The sequence below is a fragment of the Pristiophorus japonicus genome, chromosome 17, assembly GCF_044704955.1.
Source record: "Pristiophorus japonicus isolate sPriJap1 chromosome 17, sPriJap1.hap1, whole genome shotgun sequence".
Lineage (NCBI taxonomy): Eukaryota > Metazoa > Chordata > Chondrichthyes > Pristiophoridae > Pristiophorus > Pristiophorus japonicus.
In genome coordinates, this window is record NC_091993.1 from 89,566,056 (window position 1) to 89,578,670 (window position 12,615).

The 12,615-nt window shown below is 45.3% G+C and overlaps 1 protein-coding gene across 3 annotated transcripts in view; it reads right to left on the reverse strand.

Moving 5' to 3' along the window:
- igfn1.1 (immunoglobulin like and fibronectin type III domain containing 1, tandem duplicate 1) overlaps positions 1 to 12,615 on the reverse strand; it is a 74,816-nt gene that overhangs the window by 41,736 nt on the left and 20,465 nt on the right. For all 3 annotated transcript variants that reach the window (XM_070858927.1, XM_070858928.1, XM_070858929.1), the window contains 5 exons: positions 12,356 to 12,401; positions 3,783 to 3,960; positions 2,079 to 2,192; positions 501 to 669; positions 132 to 401 (listed from right to left, as the gene is read on the reverse strand). In XM_070858927.1, the coding sequence (XP_070715028.1) occupies positions 132 to 401; positions 501 to 669; positions 2,079 to 2,192; positions 3,783 to 3,960; positions 12,356 to 12,401 (777 nt within the window). The remainder of the gene's footprint in view (positions 1 to 131; positions 402 to 500; positions 670 to 2,078; positions 2,193 to 3,782; positions 3,961 to 12,355; positions 12,402 to 12,615) is intronic.

Sequence of the window (12,615 nt, forward strand, 5' to 3'; positions counted from 1 at the left end):
TGATCTTATTAAATGGTGGAGCAGGCTCGAGGGAACAGTGGCCTACTCCTGCTCCTATTTCTTATGTTCTTATGTTCTTGTCAGTTTTTGGAATTTATAGAGAGTATGATCTTATAAAACATGAGACTTACTTTCTACTATAAGGTATGCATTAGAGGATCCAGCTCCTGCTGAAATAGTGTACACTCCTTTATCCACAGGATGGACATCCTTTACAATCATGCAATGTGTCAAACCATCTGGTGAGACCTTAATTTGATATTTGTCACTGTTGTTCAGTGATATCTTTTTGAATTCCCACTCTACCGGGAGGGGTAACGAAATGGTGCATTCAAAGACAGCATCTTCTGACTCCTTGCATTTGACTTCTTGTAATCTCCGTTTAAATTCAATAGGGATAACTGCAATAAAAAAACAAGCAGTGCCATGAACAATTAGAATGAAGGCATTTATCAGAATATATAGGGATTGGTTGTGTAATAGGAAATAATGGCACTTACGACTGATGTCTACTTCTGTTGCAAAAACAGTTGCATCTTCAACATTTACCTTGTACAATCCAACATCATCAAGCTGGAGATCTTTGATGCAGAAGGTATATCTTTTGCCTAATTGTTTAAGATGATGCTTATTGTTCTCGTCCAGCGAAAGCGGGACCAGTTTTTCATCCTTTAATTGACATCATAAACAACATATTGCTGAATAATTATATATATATAGAAAGCAAAATCAATCACATTTTTTGGCTGCAAATTTGCTTTGACTACTTTGATCACAACTAAATATGCTGTGTATTCTTCTATCCTTACAGAAGAGAAACCACTGTCCAATTCGGTCATTTTCCATCTCGTCCATTGCATGTCTAATTCTATCAATTTGTGGAAGTCAAAAAAAAGCAGAAATAAAAGAATAGAAAGTGACACACAGCTGATACAGGAGAACTGAACATGTATACCCCCACATATTACACTATAAACTATGTGAGCAGACACATCTTTCGCTACTCTTGGTAATTGGAAGGGGGCAGACAGATTGAAGGTAAGGAAGATTACCTCCAACAAAAGTACCAGATATATCACTACTGTCACAAAACATACAGGGCCGAAATTGTCCCTTTCCTTAAGGCTTCCTAACACCGGAAATCGGAGGCCACGCTGCAGAGTGCAATGGTCGGCGACTTTTCGTGTAATGGTTGCCATTATCAAAATTCCGCTCCTGCGGTATCACAGCGTTGATCTGCTTCCCCCCCACACTGCTCCGCTGCTGCCAATCTGTGCTAAGTACATCATCACAGTGTGCACCACTGAAGTTCCCCCCGATGGCGAAATTCCCCGTGAACATCTTCCTCCCGCTGGGCGATGCCAAGACCTGCTTTTTTCCGACGATGCAGTGAGGCTGTGACCTTCTGCAATGGCGGTGCGGCTCCCATTAAAGGGGAGGACGCACTGCCATTGCCACCGTATTGTTTTTTTGTCGGCCAACTGCCATGTCGGGCTGACAATTATGGCCACGGGTTTGGTTGGGCCACCAACGGTCAGCCTTACATCCCCGCTGGCCCTGTCAAAACCTTCCCTGGAGGCCCAGTGGACTGAATTTTAGAAATCACGCAGGCTCTGTCCTTTAAGTGGAGGGGAGAACCATGGTGGCATGGCTCCGTGATGATGTCATCAGCGTTACACTGATGACTGACAGCGGCGGCCACTCCACACCACCCCAACTTCTGCCCCGCTAATGTACTCACCACCCCACTTCCGCCCCCATTATGAGCGACTTCCGGTGTGCCTGAAAAAAAAAAGCCAAAGAGCGGAATTTCGCTCAAGAGGCCATCTCAACCACCACGGCAGTAAAAATAGTAGAAATGGGGTGCGTGCGCCCCGTTTCGGGTGGAGGGAAATTTCGGCTCCACAATAACGCTGTAACCAAATTATTGACACAATTGTGTTACATGACAAGGTAACACCTTATCATTTGAATTCTTGGTGTAAAATAGTGTGTTTGGTGCCACAGGTAAATACAGATTGAATGTTCTTGACTGCATTGAATATTATTGTTGCAAATTCATTAAGGCTAATAATCACCTTGTATAGATAAATTTTTAGACTTGGATGTTTGAGTTCCATATCAAATCCAAAGCTAGCTGATCCACTTGACTTTACTTCAACACGTTTCAGATTACTAATTGATTCCACGTACTAGAAGTTGGATATAAGAGATAAGAAAAAAATGAGAGAGTGCACTGATCAATAATAAATTCATCAGCTAATGCTGTCTCAGCACCTGGTTCAACAAATTAGAAAAGACCTTTCTTTTCAATCATTGAAGCTGTAAATAAGTGCATATTCTTCTGAATTGCCCTGTTATTATAGGCAATTGTATAATACACACTTTCTGTTTAACCTAAAGATATGTGTCCATTTCAGAGTAAACCAAAAATGAAAGTCAAATTGTTAAGTCCCAGTACAGCACAACAGTGTGAATGCAAGTCAGAGGAACCCATGATCAAATTGTACACTCCTCTGGTCAAACTCCATCTTAGTATGCCGTCCAGTTCTGGTTACTAAGAATCAAGTGAGACATTCAAGCCCTAGAGTTGATGCAGAGATGAGCTACAGGCCGGTCACTAGTCTTAGAGGTCTGAGTGATGAAAAACTTTGGATTCTTCACCCTTGAAAGGAGATATCTGAGGGATGACCTTATAGGGGTATGCAAAATTGTAAATGGTGTGGAAAAGGTAAATCAGGAAAAACTGTGAGAGTAGGACCTTGGTCAAAAGTTTAAACTAGTAAAAGGCAAAATTTAACGCTGATATAGGAAGTGTTTCTTCACAAAAAGAATGATCAGTACACAAATGCACTCCCAGATAAATTAGTGAGGGACAAACTTAGGCATGATTTAAGAACCAACTGGATGCTGCAATGGGGGACTAAAGAGTTATTCTGGATGAATGTGCAAAGAGGAGCCAAGTGGCCTTCCTCATCCCCAAGTCTCTTGTGACAGTGCTCTGATGTTATGCATTGGCGGTGCCAGAGCAAAATAGATGCAAATATTCCTCAAAGTGGAGATAGCCTATATCTTTCAACAGCCATTGTCATTTTATACTCTGGTTCACAGTGGCATGACCAGTGTCCTGGGAAACAGGTTGTCCAGCTGCCCTTCCTTAGCTACAGGTGACAGAACAGCAGATTTCCCACTTGCACTCTCTCGGTGCAGACTCTTGCTCAGCAGGAGTGGCTATTGAGAAATCCCACATATGCAGCACACAATTTTTCACCCATAGATGGAAAATTATGGGCTGTGCAAACACAATTTCACAGTATGTGCACCAGGTGGGTTAGACTTTGTACAAGTGAAAAATCTACATTATATGGTTCAGAGGGTAGCGCAGGAGAGAAAAGTGTGGAAACACTTTGAGACTGATATATATATCTGTGTGTATATAGATAACTCTCTGCAAGTAATGATACAACCAGAAGGTTCCTGGTGGCTCAATACTAAAGTAATCACTGATGTTATTCGATTATGGATGCAGATCAGTGGGGGTACGTCAATTGTGTCTTTTTGACTGAAAAAGCTGAGAAAATTGCCTGGTAATAAAAGTCAATTCATTGTGGCACCACTAACATGGAATTTCTGTAACCATAGTTATGGGACAACATTAATCTATAATATAGTTTAAGTTGTGTCATATTTTGTTTAACCACAAATACAAGTTCATATCGGGGAACGATCTAAACTAAACCAATATATAGAATTGGCTACCAGCTGTGACAAAGATGCATTACCGCTGCTTGCTTTTCCTCTGCTTCTATTTTCATCTGCTTCAGCTTCGTCAACATGCCTCGAAAATCAGTGAGACCATATTCCATGGCAATCCTTTCGTAGTCTTTCTTGTCAGCATGCATTAAAATTTCCCAGATCTTTGAATTCGTAATTTTTTCTTCTTTCTTTGCAGAGGGAGCACTGTAGGGTGTGTCAATGTAAGATGGAATGACTTAATAAATTCATTTTAATTATAAATACAAAACTGAAAGACACATAAAATACTAACATTTAATGTTATTGAACAAGTCAGCAAACAACAGCTGTTTGAGTCCTCTGTCAATGCCCTTAAGTTTAAAGATATCCACTAAAAGTGAATGTAATAATTAATCTTTGACAGCAAGAGAATGTGACGATTAATAAGATATGATGGATAAGATGATTTCATTTAGTTCCCTGCTTATAGTCAATCATATCTTGCATAAAGATTTGGGCCTTGATTTTACCTGTTTTTGGGTGATTTTGAGGTGGAAAAAAGGAATAATCATCATCATAGGCAGTCGCTCGAAATTGAGGAAGACTTGCTTCCATTCTTAAAAATTAATCCTTAGGTGACTGAACAGTCCAATACAAGAACCACAGTCCCTGTCACAGGTGGGACAGATAGTCATTGAGGGAAAGGGTGGGTGGGACAGGTTTGCCGCACGATCTTTCCGCTGCCTGCGCTTGATTTCTGCATGCTCTCGGCGTTGAGACGCAAGGTGCTCGGCGCCCTCACGGATGCACTTCCTCCACTTAGGGCGGTCTTTGGCCAGGGACTCCCAGATGTCAGTGGGGATGTTGCATTTTTCAGGGTGTCCCTGTAACGTTTCCTCTGCCCACCTTTGACTCATTTGCCATGAAGGAATTCTGAGTAGAGCGTTTGCTTTGGGATTCTCATCTCTGGCATGCGAACGATGTGGCCTGCCCAGCGGAGCTGATCAAGTGTGGTCAGTGCTTCAATGATGGAGATGTTGGCCTGGTCGAGGACGCTAATGTTGGTGCGTCTGTCCTCCCAGGGGATTTGTAGGATCTTGCAGAGGCATCGTTGGTGGTATTTCTCCAGCGACTTGAGGTGTCTACTGCACGTGGTCCATGTCTCTGAGCCATACAGGAGGACAGGTATTACTACAGCCCTGTAGACCATGAGCTTGATGGCAGTTTTGAAGGCCTGGTCTTCGAACACTCTTTTCCTCAGGTGGCCGAAGGCCGCACTGGTGCACTGGAGGCGGTGTTGAATCTTGTCGTCAATGTCTGCTCTTGTTAATAAGAGGCTCCCTAGTTATGGGAAATGGTCTACGTTGTCCAGGGCCACGTCTTGGATCTTGACGACTGGGGGGCAGTGCTGTGCGGCGAGGACAGACTGGTGGAGGACCTTTGTCTTACGGATGTTTAGTGTAAGGCCCATGCTTTCGTTCGCCTCAGTAAATACGTCGACTATGTCCTGGAGTTCAGACTCTGTATGTGCACAGACGCAGGCATCGTTCGCGTACGGTAGCTCGACGACAGAGGTTGAGATGGTCTTGGACCTGGCCTGTAAAATGGGGCGGTGTGACCACAATCTCATCCCAAAAACAATGATCCTCAATAAAAAGCTGCCAGTCTTAAAACATATCTCGCTGAGCCATACATAAATGTTCCAGGTGGGTGTGGTAAAACTCTATCTGCAATTTTCCCCAAATTGTGTCTTTAACCTGACTATGAGAAACACCAGCACTGCATAAGTGATGCTATGAGCAGATCAGTAGTATCCCTTAGGCCACCTTTGCTGAAAATATTCCAGCTTCCTATAAGTTTCCTAGTCAGCAATTTTTGTTGATTTGATCGCTGAAGAGTTCTGCCATTTTAAGTGAGTATGAGAGAAATTTGAATTTTGGACTGGGCAAATGTATTTCCCAACGGGAATCCCTCTCTTCCCATGTCATGAAGAGGAAGAGGACAAGAAAATGGAAGAGGCTAGAGTGAGGAAACTTCGAGTGAGGCATCACAGAATACATTTATTTCCAACACATTGGTAGCCATTCCACAAGGTTTTGTTGACTGAGAAGGTCTTGCCTGAGAAGACTCTACCTCGCCCTGGAGGTTTTTGAGGAGCTCTGCTTGCTGCGGCCCACTTTAACGAGGAGCATTATTTGTAGCAGTGAAAGTGACCACTGTGTGAATTATTTTACCACTGGCTTTTCGCAGGCAATCTTGAGTGACCTTTGGTCACATTAGTCAGGCAGCAGCTGGCCATTGTATAAAGAAGCTCAAAAAGTGTTCTATTCTGATGGGCCTCGCAGATTATTAGCTTCTCAATGGAACCTGAAAAACAAAGAGAATGATCGATCCAATTCTCTAGACTGGCAGGGCTTCAAGAGAAAAACTCCATATGACAATCCTCTCAATTTTATTAATAGTAAAAGGTTTCATTCTATTAACTTCCAGCTAGCATGTGATGCCAGTCTTCTTTTTCTTCACATTAATGTCCATGTCCTTGGAGCTATAATGGCATTGTTATCATATGACAATCCACTATATCACCCGTCATTACTGAAAACAATGTATTAGGATGGTTGGTTGGTGATCAGGCATATCCCCCGCAGTCATGGCTAATATTTCCAGTACAGCATCTTCAGACAGAGGGATGAACAAATATAACATGGCCCAAAGGACTATTAGTATGTGATAGAGCAAACCATTGCAATCCTGAAGTCTCATTTTAGGTACCAGGATAAGATGGATGGAATCCTGCATATAGCCCAGCAAGATTGTCCAGAATTTTAGTGATTTGTTGCAGGCTTCATCATGTTGCTATGCAGAAAAGATTACTACTTCCTGCCTAGCCTTTGGCCTTGCATTCGTCACAATACTTCTGCAGGCATTGATTTGCTTAACTCTTCCTTCACCTCCATCCGCAGCAAAACTTTTACGCTCTTCCATCTTGGTCGCTCCCCCACTTTTACTTACTCAAGTCAAAGAGGCACAGACTTATCTGAATGCCACCAGTCTGGTGCTCGCTCACTGCCACCAAGGCAGGCAATAAGTTATGTCCAGGGGAAGAAGCTTTGTGGCTCTGGTTGGCTTGCCACGGGCGCAGGACATAATCGATTGTACACATGTGGCCATCAGGGTACCCCCACATCACCCAGGAGTGTTTCTCAATGGCAAAGGCTTCCAGTCCCTCAATGTGCAGCTGGTCTGCAACCATAGGAAGATCACCATGCATGTGTGCGCCAAATTTGCTGGCAGCTTTCATGACACTTGCGTGCTGCGCCAGTCCACCCTCCCTCAGTTCTTCACACTGTCATACACACTTACCGGCTGGCTGCTTGGAGACAACGGCTAGCCACTAAAGATGTGGCTCATGACACCCTTGAAGAGGCCAAGCAATGAGGCTAAGGAGCATTATAATGAAAGCCACATGCCCACCAGATGCGCCATAGAGCTAACAATAGACATGCTCAAGATACGCTTCTGATGCCTTGACGGATGTGGAGGAGACTTTCAGTACGCACCAGCCAGGGTCTCCAGAATCGTCGTTGTATGCTGCGCGTTGCACAACATAGCGCAGCATTGAGGATTAGAGCTTCATGAGGAGGAAGAGGAGGACCAACAGCTAGAAGTCGAGGAGGAGGAAGAGCAGGAAGAACCTGAGATCCAGATGGCAGCAGCAGCAGAGCACATTGAGTCCAGGATGACCTCATCATGGCCAGTTTTATTTAACTTCCTGCAATGCATCCATATGGCTATCACATGCTGTGCCAGGTTCACATCCCCAACAACACCATGAAGCATCCCTGCAATGACCAAGCCATTCCTTTCACACAAACCCCCATTGCTGGAGGCTATGTAATGTCTCTCTCCAACTCACAAAGCAATTACCAAGGTAGCAAACAAAAATGGGCATGACCGGAAAGTGGTGAAAATAAATACATTCATAGGTGTGATAACAGTAACGGAACCTTAACTATAACACGTCTTTATACACACTTGTGCATACCCTTGAGGATTGTGGCTTTTTTCTTTTACACATTCTTCTATGAGGTGCAAACCTTGTGGCTTCAGCAGAGCTAGAGGCAGGCTGCTCACTTCCCTGCTATGACTGCTTAGAAACTTTTGGCGGATGTCCTCCGGGTTTTGGAGTCTGTGAGGGCCCTGGCGAAGATTGCTCCTCCTGCGACTGTGCAGGGGTAGACTCGACCATCGCGATCCGATGCAACATGTGGGACTCTGACTGAGGGGAAGGCAATGGGGGAGAAGTGGGAGTGCATGAGAGGAGCCCAACTTCCATATCCCCTCTCACCATCATCCCTCCCATGGACCACCCGCACTTTCCCGCTAGCAAGGAGCTGGAGAGCACCTTGCTGCACAGCAGTGGGGCCATGAGGGCCCAAGTCTATGTTTAGATCCATCCAAGAGAGGAGGTCTATGAGCCTAGCATGTTCTCTGCTCCATGCAGGTGGCCAATCTTACCGTGGAGGAGCACATCATCGCCATCGCCTGCGACATGGTGGTACTCAGGTTGGAGATGGACTCCTCCATTCTCTGTATGTTTGCAGACATCGTGGCTACAAAACCTGCCAGAGCCTCCTGCATTTATAGCTGCCACTCCAGGATCATCCTCTTTATCGATGGCCCCGAAGCTCAGCATCTACATGCAACTCAGCAGAGCTTGAAGCGTCCTGCGCCCTCAGGCGAGGAGTCTCCACTGATGTTCCTGTCAACACCATCAGCTCTTGCTCACTTGTGAAATGTGAGAATACTACTCTCTCTCATAGGACCCACCGAGGTGTGTGTATCTGCGTTGGTGCTGGGTGCGCTTGGGTCTGGTGACAGTGCAACCTCAGAGGCTGGAGGCTCCTCTGAGGAGTCGTCTTCCTTCTTGGCTGGACAGTGGTGGGGGCTCTTGATGGACCTGTGGGAGAGTAAAGAGATGCTTTAGAAATGTAATATCAAGAATGGGTAACAATACAATTATGAACATGATGAACATTCACTGGCTGCTGACATCAGGTACCATATGAGTGATTGCTGTATACCATGTGGCTGTACGAGATGTAATTCTGTCACCAGGTTGCTGAGAGGTACCCCTCTCTCTGTCTCCCACCGCCAGCAGCTCTGCAACTCTTGAGACCTCCAGGGCAACCTTCTCCACTGCAGTCAAATTACTGAAGACTGGAGGGCCACCTCCGGTTCTCTGCTGCTCACTGTTGTTCTGGGCTCTCTTCTCCTGCAAGGAAGGAAAGAAGAGAAGTTTAAGTGAGCGTGATGGAATGAGTATAAGGGACGGATGGGTTATATCTGTAGAGGGTGACTGTGAGGGAGTGGGGTGCCAATGCCAAATGGCCTCTTTTTGTGGTGTTACTTGCTATGATTGCATTAGGATGAGGGTGAGTGTCAGAAGTAGTTATTCAGATATGGATGTGAGTATGTACATAGAGAGAGAGAGGGATGGATGCACCTGAAAGGCATGTTGGTTTGAGGAATGATGTGCAGGAGCAGGCTTGAGAAGGCCTGGGGATGTGGTGACAGGTACATTAGGATGAAAATGAGTGTGGCTTTGCACTCACTTTTCCTGATCTCATCAGATCATTGAATCTCTTCCTGCACTGTACCCATGCCCTCCTTACTATATCCCTGCTGCTGACCTCCTCAGCAATTTCGAGCCATGCACTTTTGGTCTCTTCTACCCATCAGCAGGGAAGAGGACCACCCTGCATGCTCTGAGTCCCTCCGCCAGAATATGTAGCGAGGCATCCAAAAAGTAGGGTGAAACCCTCTGTTTTTGGGAACTCATTTTTATAACTTACAGCAATAACTCAATCATCTTCAATTCTCCCTTCACACTCCTACCTCAACCTTCAAATGCGATGCAGTGAAGATTGCTTTAAATATCCCGCTGGAAATGAGTCATCAATGACATCATCAGACCCATACCATTTAATAGGGCCTGAAACCATGCATGATGAGTTTAACAGGGGCCATTAACTACAGGTCGCAGTGGAGGACCACAGTTCACAACTTCGGGCTCCCGACCTGCTACGCCATCCGTTCCCATGCAACCCTCTCAAAGGTAACAATCCTGGCCAATAATCTATAATAATAATAGTCAGTTATTGTCTGTCCTGGGTTTTGTCTGTCCTGGGGCAGGGGCGGGGCCGGGGGCTGTGAGCATGTGGTCCGGACTGAGTGACAGTTGCACCAATGGGCGATCAGGGTCCGTCCAGCCTCGCAACCAATCAGGGTGGGGAGCGATGGTCTGCTCCAATGAGGAGATGGCAGTGGATGCGGCAATGCCAATGGGTGCAGGCACGACGGGGGGGGCATGGGGCCTCCCCGGGTGGTGCTGGAGAGCTGAAAGGAACACATGGCGGGAATGGCGGGTGAGATAGAGAAAGAGAAAGAGAGAGCGAGGGGGAGAGAGAGAGGGAGAGGGAGGGGGAGAGAGAAAGAGAGAGGGAGGGGGAGAGGGAGAGGGAGGGGGAGAGAGGGAGAGTGAGCGGGAGAGAGAGAGAGGGAAAGGGAGGGGAGAAAGAGAGAGAGCGAGAGGGAGAGAGAGAGAGGGAGAGGGAAGGGGAGAGAGAGGGGGAGAGGGAGGGGGGAGAGAGAGAGAGGGAGCGGGAGGGGGAGCAAGAGAGGGAGGGAGGGGGAGGGAGAGAGAGCAAGGGCGGGAGAGAGGGAGGAAGAGGGTGGGAGGTAGAGAGGGAGGGTGTGAGAGAGAGAGAGAGAGAGAGAGGCAGAGAGGGAGGGGGAGAGAGAGAGAGGGAGCGGGAGGGGGAGCAAGAGAGGGAGGGAGGGGGAGGGAGAGAGAGCAAGGGCGGGAGAGAGGGAGGAAGAGGGTGGGAGGTAGAGAGGGAGGGTGTGAGAGAGAGAGAGAGAGAGAGAGGCAGAGAGGGAGGGGGAGAGAGAGAGAGAGGGGAGGAAAAGAGGGAGGGAGGGAGCGTTGATTCTATAGATGAAGAAGATGACAACAGTCTAAACAAGTACTGTTGCAATAAAGATACTAATTTGACTGTAAATATTTTGCGGGTTTCTGCTAGTTCACAATAATCCCAGGTCACTGTCTGTCTGCTAATTGTAACAGTATTGTTACAGTCACCACAATGCTGCCATGGACTGCACTACACCAGTAAGCATTAAATGGTATTCCTTTAGGAGTTTTAAAAAAATCATTAGGACTTCTGGTCGAAAGGATGGATTTGGCACATGAGTATATTCTGATTGATAAAGAGAGCAGCAATACTGCCACTTTGCAACATGCATTTTTTCCTAGTTAAAAAAATCAACACAAAAACTTCCTGCAGACAGAGATACACAAACTTCATTTTCAAACAGAATTTTTGCTCCTTAACACAAAGGAATCTAGGACAGCAGACCCAATGTCACAAATAAAATATGCAAATGCCTTATTTGCTGTTAAGCTGACAGCTGTATTTAAATATTACAATGTAAACAGGGATGTCCTGCCCATTTCCCAGTATTTGTTTGTGTGTACAGGATGCCCGTGAACTGTATCCAGGGTCGCTAGCCAGTAGTTGACTTGTCTTGCTTCATTTTTGATTTTCATAAACCTTTGTGACAATTGTTCAGCATCTTTGGTCTCTGCCACCAGTACCACTCCTGCCAGCAGTGCCCTTTGAAGGAAGATGAGGAGGAGCAACAGAGGAAGGCAAACAGGCTGCACTGCACCAGAGGTGCTCTGTGTCTGTTCATTGGTATTTGCACATCTGCAGCTGCAGACAGAGGTACACAAACTTCATTTTCAAACAGAATTTTTGCTCCTTAACCCAAAGGAAGCTAGGACAGCAGACCTAATGTCACAAGTAAAATATGCAAATGCCTTATTAACTGTTAAGCTGAATTCTTCCTTGGAAACAGCCAATTACAGTATGCCATGCACTTCAGTGGCTCTGCATGCAATAAATCATGCCAGCATAGCCTGCTTAGACATACGCACCAAGATGTTGCTAACTACATCTGGCTGGCTGAGCTACAGGGTCAACAGAGAGCCAAGTACAGAGCTATGCCATCTGTTGCTAGGACACCTGCAGCCAATGGTAGTAGCCTTACTTCTTTCCAGGCATGCTGCAAAACTGACCTTTGTGCCATGGACTGGCAAACAGGGCTCTCTACTCAATTCCTTCATTAGAACAGTGACTGTATGCCAAAAAGGTACCTGATTGGCTGTAAAGGACTTTTGGGACATCCTGAGGTCATGAATGGCTCTATATAAATGCAAGTCTTTCTGCCTTCATGTAGGGAATATGAGGCACCTCAAACTTAATACAAGATAATAATTTGGTACAGCCCATCATATTAAAACCAAAGTAGATTATAAACATTATGTTAACTGAAAGGATACACTACAATCTTGGAATCACTTCACAGCATCTATTATTTTTCCAGTACATACTGTGAACTTCATTCAATTTTGACACTTTTTTTCCTCTCAGTTGCTCTCAGTGCAATTTCCAATTGCTGCCACAGTTCAGTCATGCAACATGTTTAACCACTTGTGTTTCAGAATCTAATATTATTTTTAATGACTAGAAAATTATATTCTTAAAATGCTTACCATTTTTTCAGCATCTTCCGAAAATCCGTAGGGTCTGTATTTTTATCTAAAGAGAATAGAACACAAAGGCTGTAATGTGTTTAATAGTGGGGTTTTAAATTATTGGGTACTATATATCTATATGTTCATATACACAGGGCTAACATTACCAGCTTTCCCCTGACTAAACTTGTCACCTCAGCATATCTTTCTTCATCTAGTAAAAAAGTATAGCTCTACTCCCACTTTACTCTCATCATCATCATAGGCAGTCCCTCAAA